Source organism: Stenella coeruleoalba, assembly GCF_951394435.1.
Source record: "Stenella coeruleoalba genome assembly, chromosome: 14".
NCBI classification, from domain to species: domain Eukaryota; kingdom Metazoa; phylum Chordata; class Mammalia; order Artiodactyla; family Delphinidae; genus Stenella; species Stenella coeruleoalba.
Window position 1 is genome coordinate 73,279,640 of NC_137160.1, and position 17,733 is coordinate 73,297,372.

Here is a 17,733-nt window from a genome sequence, read left to right on the forward strand (position 1 = left end):
GAGTTGTAGTGGCAGCTTGTACCCAGCTGGTAAGGAGCAGGAGTGGATTACTTTATTTGGGGATAAAGATGTTGCTCTGATGGTGGTCTGAGAACTTCAATCCCAAGGGCAGGTTCAGGGTTCTCTTATAATTCAAGGCCAACTGTGTAAATTAAGCTGCTTTAAAGAAAAGAGGGCGCACTGCAGATAGGGGAAGGGAATGGGAAGGCTAAAAACAGACTTTTAAAAGTGGGCACCAGCATAAAGATCATTGGGAAATTCTTAGCCAAAACCAACTTTGGCAGTTGGTTAGGGAAAAAAAAAACCAAAAAAGTTTTGGTTCTATCACTTTCACTCCTAAATTTGTCTCATTTGTCCCTGGTATCTGAGCTTTAAAAAACAAAACAAACCCCCAAACAAAAAACCCCACTGTCTTGGGATTCTGTTCAGTTCAGTAATCATGGGGCAGGGGGCCTACCTTGTCACAGGCCCAGGACTAGTTTTTTTTTTTTTAGACCACTTTATTGAAATACAGTTGACCTGTAAAAAGCTGTACATTTAATGTATACAACTCAGTGAGTTTGGGGTTAAGTATACACACATGAAATCACAACCATGAAGGCCATAAACATATCCATCACCTCCCAAAGCTGCCTCCTAACCTTAGCAGGAAGTCAGCCCTCTGCTTGGAGCAAAGTGGGTACCCAAGAACAAATTTAAGTGTGTTCAGTAAAGATAAAAGGCTGCTCAAGTCAATGGAAGCAGCAACTGAAAAGGACAACTCAGGTTGTCACATAGTGATCAGATGCAATGTCTAACAGTTACATAATAGAAAAATTCACTTAAATGCAGTTTGGTAGACAGTCTTTTGGGGAGGGGATAAAATCTTCCATACAAAACAGCCTGTGAGTACACTTGATCCATTTCCTTGGAAACTGGCAATACCTTCTACTTCCGTTGGCATCAGGGACTATTTGCCTTATTTTGGCTAGATCTTTCCCAGTTCTGTCTTCAAAAGAGTTAGTTACTAAGAGATACTTAACCATCACTTTTTTCAGGTGACTGAAGGAAGTGGGAACATTAGTGTTCGTAACAAAATAGTCATTGCACTTCCACGTTTTTAGAGGGCACCCCTTCCCAGAATAGCTACTCAGCAGTGTGAGAAGGGCTCTTTTTCATCCAGCTTTGGCCAAGAGATATTACCTGTTTGAAAACAATAACAAAAAGGAATGTTACAGTTGAGCCTGCTTTCCAACTGGCTCTACACTGAGCTAACTGGTTTGTTATGAAAAATAAGCAGTGGAAATAAGTGTAGCTATTACACTGTTTTTCTAATGATGATCTGAAAGAACCAGTTATAAGTGAAGCGTAATCAATGCACACTTTTCAGTAAGTAACAGAGACAGGTTAATTGGACATTTATATGCATATGGGAGAGAACGGAGAGACTATGACTGTGAACTCAGTTTTTCCCAAGAAGCAAAGTCTGACACAAGGTTCTATTTGAGAAACAGCACATGTGATCAATGGATGTGTCTGCTGAAACAGCAACAACTATCAGACACTGAGATTGAGAGATTATAAAATCTTATTTCTCTCCACAGTTAACTGAGGTGGTTCAGTTAATCAGAGGCATGAGCTCAAAATTTTTTTTTGCGGTACGCGGGCCTCTCACTGTTGCGGCCTCTCCCGCTGCGGAGCACAGGCTCCGGACGCGCAGGCTCAGCGACCATGGCTCACGGGCCCAGCCGCTCCGCGGCATGTGGGATCTTCCCGGACCGGGGCATGAACCCGTGTCCTCTGCATTGGCGGGCGGACTCTCAACCACTGCACCACCAGGGAAGTCCGAGCTCAAAATTTTTTTAGCTTTCCTTCCCATCCTTGCTTCAACCAGAGCTTTTCTTTAATTGGTTGGTCTTGATCAAAGAGGTATTCCCTGAGCCAGAGGACTGATGTTTGTCTCTGGAGGCTGCTCACGATGGTTCTCCACTGAGGGACATCTTCTGAACTTGAAGCTGGCACTTGGAAAGCCATCTACCTGGAGTGCTTAGGCTAGTCCCATTCCCCAATGTCCAGAGGGGTGCAGCAGCTCTGAGGGCTCACCTATCTGCAGTTCAGCTACCCAAGGTTCTGGGTTTTATTATTGGCCCAGAGTTTTAAAATAGTTACAGTGAGGTTTAAAGATGCAAATCTCCACACTAGGGGTTGCAGATTGATCACAGGATGCACCTGGCTTGCAGCAGGTATGTTTTATTTTCATGGTATTTTTTTAAATCTTGAATTAACACTTAAAATTTGGGAAATAGCACACAAAATGCCAGATGTCCAGGTTCTCTGGGAAAATGGGCTCCCATTCCTGCCTGGCACTGAATGAGAAGCAGCGCATGCCAGCTGCCCCTTTAGGCATAGCTTGAGCTCCAGATTTGCCACTCTACACATCTCTCCCTGCCTCGGTCCTGTTTTTGTTTTGCTCATTCCTGTTAACACCTGGCCCCTAGAGGTGAATGTGACCCTGGAATCTACTGCCACCTTAGTGTCACCACCTGTATATACTTTGTTTTTTGTTGTTATTAATACATGTATTATTTTTTTTTCAAGAGGGTATTAAATTGTTTATTACACATGATAATGGATGATACACAAGCTTCACTCCCATCTATATCTGGTACCATAATCCAATTTAGATATATTGCATAGGATGTGCCAACAATCATATATTAATAATAAAAAAACTCCATGACTTGGCTTGGGTGACCCTTTTCATGGTGAACTGCAGGTCACAACACAGTAACTGTCAGTTCAACTACACCAAGGTTTCAGAAGACAGTAGCTTCTCCACCAAAGCAGGTTGTAAATAAATTTTGAATGGAACCTGGCATCACCCTGAAGGAATACTAACTTCACACTGTTGGGGTAGTTTACCAAAATGGCTTCAGGGTAGACTAACTTTATACAGCACATTTAAAAAAACACATTTATTCAGCATCATGATCAGACTATTACATTTAGCAATCAACAGCATGGGTGCAAAAAAAAAAAAAAACTACATTAAAACCCTTTGTTGGAATGCTTTACACTTTCCACAGAACAGAAACTAAAATAACCTGTCATACAATTAGTCACAAATACAGTCCTCGAGTTTTTTTTGCCCATACATGTGAGTATTGTCTAAAACATGTCTTCTTTGTAGCAGCTAGGCCCTGCCACCACTGTGCTTGGCTGAGCTCACAAATCTGTTGTAACCTGTAGCTTCCCTGTCACTTCTCTGGCTCTCCTCTCCTGCTAAGCTTTGTTTCCTGGCAGTAATCAAAACCTTCTGCCACTGCCATAGCTACTGCTGCTGCTGGAACCGCCATAGCCACCTTGGTTTTGGGGTTTGGCAAAGTATTGGCCTCCACCACCACAGGGGCCAGAACTTCTGCCTCCAAAGTTTCCTCCTTTCATGGGTCCAAAATTTGAAGATTGATTGTTGTAACTGCCAAAATCATTGTAGCTTCCACCACCTCCAAAATTGCTTCCATCATTACCAAATCCATCATAGCCATCCCCACTGCCACCATATCCACCACCACCGCGGCTGCCACCAAAGCCACCTTGACCACTGAAGTTTCCTCCACGACCAAAGTTGTCATTCCCACCAAAACCACCTCCATGACCACCACCAAAGTTTCCAGAACCACTTCGACCTCTTTGGCTGAATGAGGCACTAGCCATCTCTTGCTTAGATAGGGCTTTCCTTACTTCACAGTTTTGGCCATTCACAGTGTGGTATTTCTGAATGGCAATCTTGTCTACAGAGTCATGATCATCAAAGGTTACGAAAGCAAAGCTTCTCTTGCCACTGCCTCAATCAGTCATGATTTCAATCACTTCAATTTTCCCATACTGTTCAAAATAATCTCTTAGATGATGTTCTTCAGTGTCTTCTTCAATGCCACCAACAAAAATCTTTTTCACAGTTAAGTGGGCACCAGGTCTTTGAGAATCTTCTCTTGAGACGGCCCTCTTTGGTTCCATCCACCTTGTGTGGCCTTGCATTCATGGCCACATCCACCTCCTCCACAGTGGCATATGTGACAAACCTGAAGCCTCTGGAGCGTGTGGAGTTTGGATCCCTCATTACCACACAATCTGTGAGCGTTCCCCACTGCTCAAAATGGCTCCTCAGACTCTCATCGGTTGTTTCAAAGCTCAAACCTCCGATGAAGAGCTTCTGCAGCTGTTCGGGCTCTTTGGGTGACTCTGACTTAGACGTGACGGCAGTGGAGGGTGGTGGGGGAGACGTCAACGATGCTTACTCGGCGGCGTCCACAAGCAGAAAGGAGTAATCTCCATGTGTTTTTTTAATTTCCAGTTTTATTGAGATAATTGACATACATTGTATAAGTTTAAGGTGTGTAACACAATGATTTGATACATGTGTATATTGCAAAATGATTACCATGATATGATTAGTTAACATCCTAGAGTCACCATGCTGTACATTATATCCCTAGGACTTATTTAACTTATAACTGGAAGTTTTTACCTTTTGACTTCCTTCACCCTTTTGCCACTTTATACTTGTCAAAGTGCTTTCACATAGCAAATCTGGGCCTCACAGTTCTTACTGCATTCTTAGTTTAGTGTGGGACAGTCTGTTAAGCCATTTTTGGGCAACACATACCTGGGGGAGCCACAAAATACTCCTCCACAACGCGATGGGAGTTTTGTAGTAGTTCTTCAGCACAGTTGCCTTCTACCACATTGTCGGATCTCAAGTACAGACATCTACAAAACCAGAAGTTTAAGGTTACCTTCTCAGAACGTGGCTTCTAGGGCATGGGTGGAGAGGGTCAAGTACGGGAGAACAAGGGAGCAGCATATTCTTGAGTTATAGTCACTGCTCAAAGATGGAGGAGTTGTACTCAACAGCAGACCAAATAACAGCCTACCATTTATAGATTCTCCCAAGAACCCTGTGAGGTAAGTGGTAATTATTCCTCAGGATTGATATGTTTAATATTTTTTATGATTACTATGGGTAAGTTGCTTTTGGCGGAGATAGGTAAGAAGGCAATTACAGTATAATATATTAAATCTAACAGAGGTAAGCAATGCTCGCCAAGGGACTAGATAGGGGGACCTAACCCAGCCTGGGTGAGAGACAGGTCCTCAGAACAGGTGATGTCACTCCTTAACCATGATCAAGGAACAGCTGGGTTAGGACTTCCCCGCCGGTCCAGTGGTTAAGGCTCTGCGCTGCCAATGCAGGGGGCCCAGGTTCAATCCCTGGTCAGGGAACTAGCTCCCACATGCCACAACTTAGAGCCTACATGCCGGGCTTCCCTGGTGGCACAGTGGTTAAGAATCCGCCCCCCAATGCAGGGGACACGGGTTCGAGCCCTGGTCGGGGAAGATCCCACGTGCCGCACAGCAACTAAGCTGTGTGCCATAATACTGAGCCTGTGCTCCGCAACAAGACAAGCCACTGCAATGAGAAGCTCACGCACCACAATGAAGAGTAGCTCCTCAGTGCAACTAGAGAAAGCCCACGCGCAGCAACAAAGACCAACGCAGAAAAAATAAATAATTAAAAAAAAAGAAGAGCCCCCATGCCACAACTAAAGATCCTGCACACAGCAATGAAGATCCCATGTAAGACCCGGCATAGCCAAATAAATAAATATTTTAAAAATATGTATACACTTTAGGGCTTCCCTGCTGGCGCAGTGGTTGGGAATCTGCCTGCCAATGCAGGGGACACAGGTTCGAGCCCCGGTCTGGGAAGATCCCACATGCCGTGGAGCAACTAGGCCCGTGAGCCACAACTACTGAGCCTGTGCGTCTGGAGCCTGTGCTCTGCAACAAGAGAGGCCGCGATAGTGAGAGGCCCGTGCACCGTGATGAAGAGTGGCCCCCGCTTGCCGCAATAGAAAAAGCCCTCGCACAGAAACGAAGACCCAACACAGCCAAAAATAAATAATAATTTTTAAAAATATATGTATACACTTAAAAAAAAAGAAACAGCTGGATTGGGGGGAGTGATGGGAAATAAGCAAGGTGCAGAAACTTGCTCAAGATTGGTTATAAATAACCTAAGCTGCTAAGTGACAGGACTGGGATCCGAGCCCGGTTCTGGTACCCCTAAGATGAGTGCTTTTTTCATCGCAACCACCTTTGTGGATGTAAAAGTACCTGCCCTTGCAAGATGTACCACGAACATAGCTCAAGAATCTCACACTGTTTTCGGGGCTTAGTGGTTTCATTAAACTATCCAGATGGCAAACTAGTGAAACCAAACAGGAGTTGAACACATCTGTGGGGCTTCACTACTGTTTTAAGGTTTAAAAGTGCATGACAAGAGGTTTGAGTTGGCTTCCAGATACCTGGGCTGAAAAATAAGCAGTCTGCTCAATCACTAAGAGGGTAGCAGCCAAGCTCTTTCTGCTCTGAGCCAGACATAGACTGCAGGCTAAACCTAATGGGACAATGGCGCAAGGGTGTGACATGAACATCTGGGTAAAGGCTGCATAGAAGGCCAAGTTGTAACGGTAAGATTCTTTTAGGAAAGGATTGGTTCTTCTATTTCTTTGGGGCACCCAGCCCTGGGCAAGACACGATAAACACTTATTCATGGTGCAAAGAGTGGAAAGCTGTACTCTATTCCAGGACTGGCACCGTCTTAATGCGTCACCTTGAACAAGTATGATCTTTCTAAGACCTTAAGCTTCTTGCCAAAAAAAGTGAAGGTCGCACTAGATTTTTTTTTTTTTTTTTTACCATACAAGGATTATGCACTCATACTCATTCAAGGAAACTTGGAGAACAAAAATAAAAGTAATCTGCAAAGGTGACCATTGGACTTTCTGGGGTTTATATTTCTGTTGGGCAATATAACAAAATGGCTAAGAGACTGGGCTCCTGAATCACTGCAGAATTCAAACCCCAGAGCTCCACATGGCCTGTATGCAAGTTACTTATCCTTTCCATGTATCAGTTTCCTTGTTTGTAAAATGCTTCAGAGAATTGCTGGGACAATTAAATGAAATGATGTTTAAAAAGAAGGTCTGGTAATGCTGGGCTTACATTCTTAGGGCAACAGAAGGTGGGCGCTGAATAGCACCTGCTCTTTTTTCAAAAAGAGTTTGTACACCCCGGGTACACCTCAGTCGCCACTACTCATTCAGAGAATACCTATGCACTTAACCTGCTATAATCACTCACAACCCTCCCAGTCCATAGGGACTGGAGGCTGCTAATTGTTCCTGGGCGTTTGGAGATTTTGACAAAAAAGACTATACTACTGCCAAGAGGTGGTTAAAAGCTACTGCTTCCCAACAGTAGGTAGCAATTGATTTGTTCACTCATTTGGTAATTGGGTTTCCTATTAAGTGACATTTCCAGAAAGACAAAATTCACCTCTTTAAATATCACACATTTCCACCTAATTACTATTTAAGATGGAGTTGTTTGTAGAATAAATCCACACCTCCCTATTTTCTTAAACACAGGCTACTGAACACAGGGTCTCTGAGGGTGGCACACCAAGCAGACCCCTCACTTGGCAAGTCGCTTAACTTTTCTTGACCTTGGAATCATGCATAAAACACCAAACAAGACCAGATGAGCTCTTTAAGTGCCTATCAATTATAACTGACTGAATGTCTACCTCACCTCATCTTTCTCAGTCAGGGTTCTATTATAAGAGCATTTAGTCCAGATATGTAGGACAACTTCTATGCATCTGGGCTACTTGTTAGTTATGTACCATCCTTGGGAGACTTGAAAAAAGAGTCCATTGATCTTTCTGTGTCCTCAATCAGATGAAAGACCCCGGTTGAGAAAACTTTTGACTGTGAATTAGAAACCCTGCCCTCTAAAGCTCACAGACAAGGCACTTAAACCAGTAATTGAGGGAAATGCATTTAATTTCATGGAAAGCACTATGGCAGCGTGGCAGAAGAAGTGCCTCTGTTGGCCCTTGGGCTGACCAATGGAACAGTTCTGCTGTTGTATTAGTTTCTTTCTGCCTCTTCCCTGCTATCAGGCTGCCAGGAGTTGTTTCTCTGGGCACCACTCTACTTCCATCTACAAGCCTTTTAATTTATTTCTAGTTTCATGCGGACTGAAATGAGAGCTAATCGATTTGGCAAATAAGGCTCTGAGGGACGTCCTAAGCATTGAAGTTATTTGGCTGCAGTCAGAGATGTCACCTGAGTCAGTCTCTGGATCTGAGATGAAAAAGGATAAAGTTTCTAGGGGCTGACTTTATTATTGATTGATTGATTGATATTTTTGGCTGCGCCACGAGGCTGGTGGGATCTTAGTTCCCCGACCAGGGATTGAACCCGGGCCCCAGCAGTGAAAGCACCGAGTCCTAACCACTGGACTGCCAGGGAATTCCTGGGGCTGACTTTAGAGGGCATATCTAGAGCAGTATTTGAGAGAAGCTCTGAGTTCCAAGTCCTGGATTCTCCTCGTAATACCTGTGAAACTTTGGCGCAGGTTACATAACCTTTCTGAGGCTTGGTTTCTTCATCTATGAAAGAGATACTAGTATTTGCCTTTCGGGATTATATGTGATTACTGAGATATAACGCATATAAAATCTTAGTGCCTGGTACATAAGCATGCTAATGCTTTTCAGCTCAAAACAAATGATAGGTTATTAATGGGCCAAGAGATTTCTGTTAGCCAGTCAGGACCTTTACAGCTAGTGTGGCTATCACCTAAAACCATTTAACACTTGTCTTCACTTAACTGGGTTCCATTTCAAATGTCAGTGAAGGCAGTACATTCAAAACATGAAAATCCTACAAATGTCACATCTAAAATAGAATCATTACCCCAAACTGGTTTCCTAATTTATGGCAAGATTGCAAATCACTGAATACTAAGTCACTATTCCAGTTACCAGAACCAAATCCCTCTTCATCTTTTCCACAAACTCTTCCCTGAATAATAGTTGCATTTCTTTATAGTTACCCTCTAGATGCCTTGGGAAATTCTGACTGCTCTTTGCACTCTATTCCCACCTTTCCCATAGATAATAAAGAACATTCAACAAACATTTACTGAGTGTCTGCTCAGTGCTAGATGAAGATGAGCAATAACAGACATGCTTCCTGTGAGGTGGACGAGCAGTAGGAGAGGGGCAGAGAATCAAATATCAATTAAATACATGTATAAATACATGTAAAATTACAGCTCTTTTGAATACCATGAGAGCCACAGGTCCTGAAAGAGAACCTGACTCAATACAGAAGAATGAAAACTTCCTTGAGGAAGTGGCAGTTGAAATCTGAAGAAAGGAAATTAAGTAGGCAAAAAAAAAAAAAAATGTGGGGACTTCCCTGGCAGTCCAGTGGTTAAGATCCCATGCTTCCACTGCAGGGAATACGGGTTTGATCCCTAGTCAGGAAACTAAGATCCTGCATGCCGCACAGTGAGGCCAAAAAAAAAAAAAAAAAAAAAGGAATGCATGGGCTGAGATGGGGGTAAAGGCAAGAGCCCAGAATTCTAACAAGGGGAAAGAATGGAGAGCTCTGGGAAAGCGATGTCTTGAAGAAGTGGGCAGAAGCTTGGTTAAATGATGCCCCACAGGCTATGGTGAAGCTTTCCTTTTTATCCTAAAGAGCACTAGGAAGCCACCTGAAGGGCTTGGGTAGGAGAATGACATCAGATTTCTGTTTTGAAACACTGTAACTTTGGGCAAATTGGTTAACCTCCCTAAACCTAAGCATCAAGATTACAAAATAGAGGATTTGAAGGAATCAAAGACTGGAGTGAGGGCTTCCCTGGTGGCGCAGTGGTTGAGAGTCCGCCTGCCGATGCAGGGGACACGGGTTCGTGCCCCAGTCTGGGAAGATCCCACATGCTGCGGTGCGGCTGGGCCCGTGAGCCATGGCTGCTGAGCCTGTGTGTCAGGAGCCTGTGCTCCGCAACGGGAGAGGCCACAACGGTGAGAGGCCCGCGTATCCCAAAAAAAAAAAAAAAAAAAAAGACTGGAGTGAGACCACGAGGCTAGCAAGCACTTTACATGAAGGTTATTGTTACAGATAAGTGTGGCTCTCCCTACCAGCATTGACTAATGGCAGCTTTCTTCCTCCCACCTGTACCAGGAGTTTATTTTTAAAAATTCCATCAGAAAAAGGCTAGGACAGAGTTGTAGACTGCCCATATCTTTATAGGCTACATACCCATCCTCTCTAAGAAGCTGCAGTCCCAAACAGCAAACAAGTCTGCTTTTCAAAAAAGATCATTTTCTTTTAAAATGTATTAAGATTTGGCAAAAATTGGTAGAGGTGGGTAGAGGCTGCACCCTTTTAGTATTCATAAGCTGCTTTGTCAAAGACCCACCCCTCCCTGTTTCATTACACTACTTCACTACTTGGGTTATTACTCTGCCCCCTTAGGCATTTGTGTTTTGGGCCCTAGGTGTAAAATGAAAAGTTAAAACTTCCCTCTAGGCTTCCCTGGTGGCGCAGTGGTTAAGAATCCGCCTGCCAATGCAGGGGACACAGGTTTGAGCTCTGGCCCAGGAAGGTCTCACATGCCACGGAGCAACTAAGCCCATGTGCCACAACTACTGAGCCCGCGTGCCACAACTACTGAAGCCCACGCGTACAGCCCGTGCTCCGCAACAAGAGAAGCCACGACAATAAGCCACGCAGCGCAACAAAGAGTAGCCCCCGCTTGCCACAACTAGAGAAAGCCGGCACGCAGCAACGAAGACCCAACACAGCCAAAAAACAAACAAACAAGAAAACTTCCCTCTGCATTCCCATCTTCTTTAACACTAACCATCGTTAATAGTTTCTTGCATGCCCTTTCAGGGAACAAAACAAAACTTAATGCATACACCAGAGTATATAAAATAGATTACACATAAAGTATCGATAATACCATACACGATGTCATGAACTTTGCCTTTTTTTTTTTTGCCTTTTTTATTAAGTATATCTTGGAGACCTTTCCATATCAGCATATAGTTATTTCATTATTTTTAACTGCCAAATATTCCAGTGTACTATGATGATGTATTTAGTCATGAAGGACACTTAGAATGTTTCTGGGGTCTGTTTCTTTTCTGTTGTTTTGTATTATAAACAGATTTGCATACCCTGGGCACTTGTGAACACATCTTGATGCACTTTCACAGATATTTCCATAGGGAACCACGAGGTCAGAAAATATGTACATTTAAAATTTTTGAGACAGGAATTCAGCAGCAAGGAAATCAGACATGAGCTCACATTCTATTAACAAGAAACATTACAAATCAACAAAAATAAGATTATCAAGAAAAATATTAGAAGAAAACCCTGGGACTTCCCTGGTGGTCCAGTGGTTAAGACTCTGCGCTTCCACTGAAGGGATCGCGGGTTCGATCCCTGGTCCGGGAACTACGATCCCGCATGCCGCACGGCCAAAAAAAGAAAACCAGACAGGATAAGGAGTTAATGCAAAGATCCTAGAGGAGCAACGAATCTGGCGTGTTGGAGAAACGGTAAAGAAGCCAATGTGGTTGGAATGATAAAAGCAGTACTTCGGTGCGGTAGGGAGGGACTCTAGGAAGTTGGGCCTCGAAAGTGAAGCTTAGCAGTTCGGATTTTGTTCCTAGTTACACTGGGAGCCATCGAGGATTCTACAAGGGAGGGACAGGATCCATAATGAACAAGGGAAAGAGTGAAAGCACCCGCGGGGTGACCGTGGGCAAGTTCTCGCATCTCGCTTCTGTGAAATGAGACACTAACCTTCATCTTAACTGGGAGCGAAGGCGCCGCAGGCAAGGCTTGGAGGGCCGTAGTCGCGAGCTTACCTGTCCTCCAGAACTGACTCCATGGGCTCCACCCCGTCCGTGTCCACGGCGCGAAGCCGGTCGGCGAAGGCGATGGCTTTCTCCAGCCGTGCCACGGCCTCTTGGCTGCCGAAGTCCACAAGCGCTAGCCGCTCCAGGTGCTCGATCAGCTCGGCCGTGACCCGGCGGCTTCCCTGGGGGAGGATGAGGCGGAGGGCTTGGGTCACCGGTGGGGCCTGCTCCGCCTCCCGCCCCGCTTCGGCACCCGCCTAGACGCCCCGGCCTCTACCTGAGGATCGGCCTTGGAGGGGAAGCCCCGGCGCCCGCCCGCCGACGCTCGAAGGCCCAGCCACACTGCCCGCGTCCACATTTCTCTCCTTCTCGGCCCCCGTAGTGCGTCCTCTCGTAAAGCCTAGCGACGCGCTTAAAAGTGATGACATCCGAGAGCGCCGCCACCGCCGACGCCATGAACAGTGTAGGGGAGGCTTGCACCGACATGAAGCGTGAGTACGACCAGTGCTTCAATCGCTGGTTTGCCGAGAAATTCCTCAAGGGGGACTGCTCCGGGGACCCGTGCACCGACCTCTTCAAGCGCTACCAGCAGTGTGTTCAGGTGAGCTGAGGCCCGGGTCCTCTCGCCTCTACCCCAGGCACCGGCTTCTCTCTACGGTGTCCCTGGCCTCACGCATCGTATCTTGAGGGCGTTGGGACTGGCAGGGTAAAGAAAAGCCTCGATGAGACCAGTGACAGTAGTTCTGTCCCCTACCGTCACCAAGGCTGCCTGGTATCTTTCCGAATGGCAAAGTTAAATATTTTTGCAGCACTTTACTTTTTACGGAGCCCAGTAACATTCTTTGGTTCATTTGGTGCTCAACTTGAACTTGCAAAGTGGGTATAGTTATTCGTATTTTATGCATGGAACACTCACGCCCAGAAAAAGGAAGTGATTAGTCGAAGTTCACTAGAATCAAGTTTCCTTGGATTTTGCGGTGGTGCACTTTTCCAATATTGCTGAGGGATAAGGAGGGGTGTTAGCCTCTCTGGCCTGTTAGACATTATGGAGGATCTCCTTTTGTTATATTCCCTTCATTGACCTATTTTATTCTCTCTTGACTAGCCAGAGCATCTTCATTCCAGCCCAGTGAATGTGAAACTGATCTGAATCATAATAACAGCCCTGGGCAAGGCACTCCCAATTAGTTAACTTAAAAAACATCCTCAGTAATTCCAGGTGGAGCTGCTGTCTTTACCCAATATAGATAGGAAAGTTAGGCTTGATCAAAGTTACATAGCCAGTAAGTCCTGGGACTGATTTGAACTTGTGTCTGTCACAATAGAGTGGTGATACTGTTTAAATTCCACTTCTGAATTTTGATGTTAACTCTTTCCAATCTCTCTGGTTTTACAGTTAATTTCTTTGTAATCTTACTTATGTTAAAAAGCATGGGGTTTGAATCATGTTTGGTAGTCCTTATGGTCCAGTCGGATTTACTTTTGTACCATCATATTTATAAAGTTTGGTCCTCAGGCTCCATGTGGACCTTTATCATGTGTTTTCTTCCATCAGAAAGCAATAAAGGAGAAGGAGATTCCTATTGAAGGACTGGAGTTCATGGGCCACGGCAAAGAAAAGCCTGAAAGCTCTTCTTGACCTTGACAGTCACCTTGAAAATGGACTCCTCAAATCAGGAAATTGAGGACTCTGGATCGTGTCAGTTAAAGCTGTGAAGATAGCATCGATTTGATGAATCTAGGAGAGGAGTTTCCTGTCCTCCTTGATATTTTTCTCTCATTTGTAAAAGATGATGAAAAAAATCACTCTTTGCTTTGAAATTTCTGGCTTTGGCATCAGCAGGAACTCAATCTGCTAAATAATGGGATTATGGTTGCAATACTTGGTCTGGGATCGGTTTTAAATATATCTTGTATGTAAATGCTGATAATGACCAAGGTTGCCTGAGTTATGCTTCGAAGGGCATTACTTGTACACTGTACTGGGGTTACTGTTCATGGAAGCAACTGGTTAGGATCTCTCTTTTCTCTCACGGAGATAATGCTTTGGAAAGGGTTCCCAGCACAACAGTTTCGATCAATGCTTGGGAGCAGTTTTATTTTTATATAGTAACTTAACTGTTAAGATTGCTGATGGACTGGGTTAGCCAAGAGGAAGACAGCTTTTAACAGTTGCCTACCTTAAGAAGAGGTGTCAGATCTCATATTAAGAGGTGAAAGCTTCAAGAACACTGTGAACACCATCTCAGAGTTCATGGTGTAGTTCAGCAATTAAGATCCTTGGAGTGGCTATGCAGGAGGATCCTAAATTGCAAAGATTTGCTGTTGCCAGCTTTCAACTTAAGTAAATGAATTAAGTCAATCTGTGTATCATAAAAGTGCCAAAATGCTGCATCTGGTTAAATGGGGAGAGAAAAGAGTTCACTTTATTTGCCTCCTTTACCCACCCTGCCCTGTAATGCCTGTAATCATGAAGATGGAACAAACTGTAACATTTAGTTTCTATCATTATTTGCCCCTGAAATTCAGTGCACTTTATGGAACTACCACCCTGTAACCCCACACATCCCATATATACACTGGGGGGAGTTTTTTTTATCATTTTAAAATGAAGATTTATCTAAGCTAGGTAGTATCGTATAGCAAATGGAAACCACTGATTTCTAAAATTTCCACAGTAAGCTACACAGGTATCTTAAAATGTTTATATAATGGCACCCCAAAAAAATGTCAGGATCAGGTGAGCACTTACACACTTTAGAATATCATGTAGTCTCCACAATTGCATATCTTGAGTAATGTGGTTCAGTTTTTTTTATGTACCCATATAGTATGAAACTTGATTTACAGAAGTCCTAGATCCTATTATCTCTTCTCCACTTTACCAATTAATAACTTCATATTTAATTTGACCAGTCCTTCATGTCATTGCAATACATTCTGCATTTATATTTTGACAGGTTAAGGTCCATTATACAAAAGATATCTGGAACCCAGTTGAGGGAGTCCAGGCAGCAAGCTAGAGTTAAGTATAACTGTCCTGAAATAAGCCTGCCCACAAGCCAGTAAAACCTTATAGGCTCTTGAATCTTACCACAAAACTGTCTGGTTGAGCCTTGAGAATAAAACAAATGTTATTATAATTGCTACTGAGGGAATAATAATTTTCTGATTGTTCCTCATGCTATTTTGACTTTATCCTGCCCATAAAATGGCTCCCACTATCTCAACTACTTAAAAGGTTTTAAATTTTGAAGAGGAAATCTTAATTGCTCTTTAATGGTGATCTCTCCTAATTCCTATGGCTACAGGAAGGTTTTAATTCCAGAAACAAATAAAGCCAGTTCTATATGCAGAAATGTGTCACACTGCCTTTATTTCTCCAAAAGTTTCTGACCCTTCCAGCCTTCCAGCCTTAAGGGAGATGAGAGATGACCCAAGATGAGAACTTGACATCTTTGGAGAAAATTATCTGACTATAGGGAGAATTCTTCAGCAAATGCTGGTGTCTTTGCCATCTGAAGTCTGCCAGGGCCCAGTTTTGACCCTTAATTAGCTTGACTTGTGGTATCTGCTTTACCCACCCCAGGCACAAGAAACCAGTGCCAGGCCTGTTACAAACATTGTTATTTGGAGGCCTGAATTGGACCTGAAACACCGTAAACAGCAGCCGCAGACCTTCACTGCAGAAATAGAAATAACATCAATGTTAATTTCTGAGGGAAAAACACCACCAAAGAATGCAAATCTCAGCTCATGACTAAATTATTTATTTAAGCCATCTCCTGCCATAAGCAAAGGGACGGAAGATCAGTATAATGGTCATCAAGTATAATGGTCATCACTGGATACAAGAAGGTGAGCTTAAGGTCTCGAACACTTTTCTGGTCCATGTGTGCAGAGTAATGGTCCAAACCAGTGCTGTGGTCCCCACTGGGTAATGGCCCAGGTTCTCTTTATTCGTCTTCATAGCCAGTTGGAAGCGGATTCACGTGAGAGTTATGGAATAGGGTATGGTTACCATCTCCCCAGGGAAAGGGCTGTGGAGTGAAGATGTCAATTAAGCAATTCCAGAAAATAGTTCAGAAACAACACTACCACGAACTGCCTAAAGTAGGGTGAGTAACAGTTAATACATAAAAACAAAATGGAAATTAGTCCTTTAACTACTGGCATATTTCAGCCCTCCCATAATTTAAGGGAGCTCTTATAAATTCCAGGGGAGCCCGTAAAGTAGACAGTATGAAAAGCAAGCTCAAGTTCGTTACTCAAAAGCCTCTCGCTGGTAACTGTACATCAGTGCTGTGTTTCTGAAAGTGCAATCCTCCCACCACCTGTATCAAAGTGGTAGAGGTGGGTATGGGGGCAGAGAATGTTACTTAAATGCAGATTTCTGGACCTGAAACAAATCTCTGGATTGGAAACTGCAACATACCCTCAGTTATTTTGCATGCTACTTTTGAAAAGCATTGCTCTAGGGCAGTGATTTCCAGCCCAGGATGATTCTGCCCCTGTGGGGACATAAGCCAGTATATGGAGACATCTTGGGGAAAGAAGCGTATACTACTAGCACCTAGTGGTTAGAGGTCAAAGATGCTGCTAAACATCCTATAACTCACAGGACAGCCCCTCCTCACCCCAAAGAGAATTATCCAGCCCCAAATGTCAATAGTACTGAGGTTAAGAAACCTTACTGCACGGCTTCTAATTCTATTGTACAAGGGTGGGAGTGGCGCTCAGACTCAAAAATTCTTTCTGGATCTAAGGATCCTGCTTAATTTTCCAGTCCTACCTGGGCTAAGTGAGGTAATAACTTTATAATATATCTGCATCAATAGCCAAAGGATGACATAGTTGGGATGATAACTAGCACAGAGGTGAACAGAAGCTGTCAATCTCTTCATTATGCAGCTAGTAGCTTCCAGATGCCCAGGTTTTAGAAAGGTGAACCGCCTTCCGACTTCGCCAGTCTAAGGGAGTTTCCCAAATCTCCAGGTTTTGTACCACCGACAACTGTTTCAGAACAGTATCAGAAGGCAAAAGGTGGGATGACTCGGAGAAAGGAAAACTGAAGGGCACTTATTGTACGACCTTGAAGAAGAAAGTGAGATATGACCGGAGAAAATAAAATGAGAAAATTAAATGAGAAACTACACGCACGGCACCCACGCTTTTAGAGAATGAAGAACTTGGCATTTGGAATGAAAAGCGAAGAGACACTCGAACAGACTACAAGGGGTACCTTGGACCTGATGCGGAGATGGGGGTAGGCGACGAACTCGGGTCTCTCCTCCTCTCCGTGGCGCGACTTCAGGAACACGTTCAGCATGCTCACTCCCACCCCGGGGAGCGCCACTAAGTAGGTGAGAGACTTCCACATGCGAGCTGCAGAGGGGGCAAGACGCTCAGGCCTGGCGGTAATACGCCCGGGTCTCCTCTCCCTCCCCCAAGGCCTCAAGCCAAGGTCACAGTCCCGCCGCTCTTCTCTCCAGTGGGGCCGAGGCCCGCCCTGCGCACCCAGTCCCAGTACCTGAGCCCTCCTCGCCGTGAGCGCCACTCGACATAGGCCGGCTCAGCAGCCGGGAACGACCCAGCAGCCCAGAAACCCTGGGTACAGCTGCCACCGCCATCTTCGACCAGAATGGCCGCAGCGCCGGAAGCGGAAACAGAAGAGTTGGCTGTGGGGGCGGGGCCAGAACCTCAAAAGGAAGTTCCTATTGGGCGGTGCCTTTTAACCCGAGGAGCCTGCGCACTGTCCTCCCGGCCCGCAGAATCCTAGCCTGAAAGCTCGGAGCCGCAGAGCTAGAGGGAGCATGCGCTCCGCACTCCTGCGTGCACTCCCTGCTCCCTAAGGTCAGCACCCTGGTGAGGTTAAGCGCAAAAGAAAGGTTTGTGGAGGACACCCTGGCATCCGGGGTCGCTCCCTTCGTTGAAGTCCGTACACAGCAACAGGAGGTTCC

General features: G+C 44.7%; 3 protein-coding genes and 1 pseudogene across 4 annotated transcripts; 1 reads left to right on the plus strand and 3 right to left on the minus strand.

Moving 5' to 3' along the window:
• Positions 1 to 39: 39 nt before the first annotated feature.
• GATC (glutamyl-tRNA amidotransferase subunit C) lies at positions 40 to 12,237 on the minus strand. The gene is made up of 4 exons (XM_079943594.1): positions 12,051 to 12,237; positions 11,783 to 11,955; positions 4,646 to 4,749; positions 40 to 1,182 (listed from the first exon to the last, which is right to left on the minus strand). Exons 1-4 carry the CDS (start codon positions 12,129 to 12,131, stop codon positions 1,130 to 1,132), a joined length of 411 nt encoding a protein of 136 aa, XP_079799720.1. The 5' UTR covers positions 12,132 to 12,237; the 3' UTR covers positions 40 to 1,129.
• On the minus strand, positions 1,641 to 4,587 carry LOC307197565 (heterogeneous nuclear ribonucleoprotein A1-like; annotated as a pseudogene). The gene has a single exon. The product of its transcript is annotated as a heterogeneous nuclear ribonucleoprotein A1-like (transcript).
• On the plus strand, positions 12,084 to 15,399 carry TRIAP1 (TP53 regulated inhibitor of apoptosis 1). The gene is made up of 2 exons (XM_079943597.1): positions 12,084 to 12,374; positions 13,329 to 15,399. The coding sequence occupies exons 1-2, from the start codon at positions 12,195 to 12,197 to the stop codon at positions 13,410 to 13,412; spliced, it is 264 nt and encodes an 87-aa protein (XP_079799723.1). The 5' UTR covers positions 12,084 to 12,194; the 3' UTR covers positions 13,413 to 15,399.
• Positions 15,400 to 15,522: 123 nt separating this feature from the next.
• COX6A1 (cytochrome c oxidase subunit 6A1) lies at positions 15,523 to 17,459 on the minus strand. Its single transcript, XM_079943595.1, has 3 exons — positions 17,304 to 17,459; positions 17,016 to 17,158; positions 15,523 to 15,813 (listed from the first exon to the last, which is right to left on the minus strand). The coding sequence occupies exons 1-3, from the start codon at positions 17,401 to 17,403 to the stop codon at positions 15,730 to 15,732; spliced, it is 327 nt and encodes a 108-aa protein (XP_079799721.1). The 5' UTR covers positions 17,404 to 17,459; the 3' UTR covers positions 15,523 to 15,729.
• Positions 17,460 to 17,733: the final 274 nt, after the last annotated feature.

Bases quoted from the DNA above. Each gene is read 5' to 3' on its own strand.
- GATC (XM_079943594.1), bottom strand. From the start codon at position 12,131: ATGTGGACGCGGGCAGTGTGGCTGGGCCTTCGAGCGTCGGCGGGCGGG. The intron at 11,956-12,050 runs GTAGAGGCCGGG...ATCCTCCCCCAG, and splicing joins CCTCCAAGGCCGATCCTCAG to GGAAGCCGCCGGGTCACGGC. The intron at 4,750-11,782 runs GTAAGCTCGCGA...CTGGTTTTGTAG, and splicing joins GAGTCAGTTCTGGAGGACAG to ATGTCTGTACTTGAGATCCG.
- TRIAP1 (XM_079943597.1), top strand. From the start codon at position 12,195: ATGACATCCGAGAGCGCCGCCACCGCCGACGCCATGAACAGTGTAGGG. The intron at 12,375-13,328 runs GTGAGCTGAGGC...TTCTTCCATCAG, and splicing joins GCTACCAGCAGTGTGTTCAG to AAAGCAATAAAGGAGAAGGA.
- COX6A1 (XM_079943595.1), bottom strand. From the start codon at position 17,403: ATGGCGGTGGCAGCTGTACCCAGGGTTTCTGGGCTGCTGGGTCGTTCC. The intron at 17,159-17,303 runs GTACTGGGACTG...CCCCCTCTGCAG, and splicing joins TCACGGCGAGGAGGGCTCAG to CTCGCATGTGGAAGTCTCTC. The intron at 15,814-17,015 runs GTACCCCTTGTA...TTCACTCCACAG, and splicing joins ATCTCCGCATCAGGTCCAAG to CCCTTTCCCTGGGGAGATGG.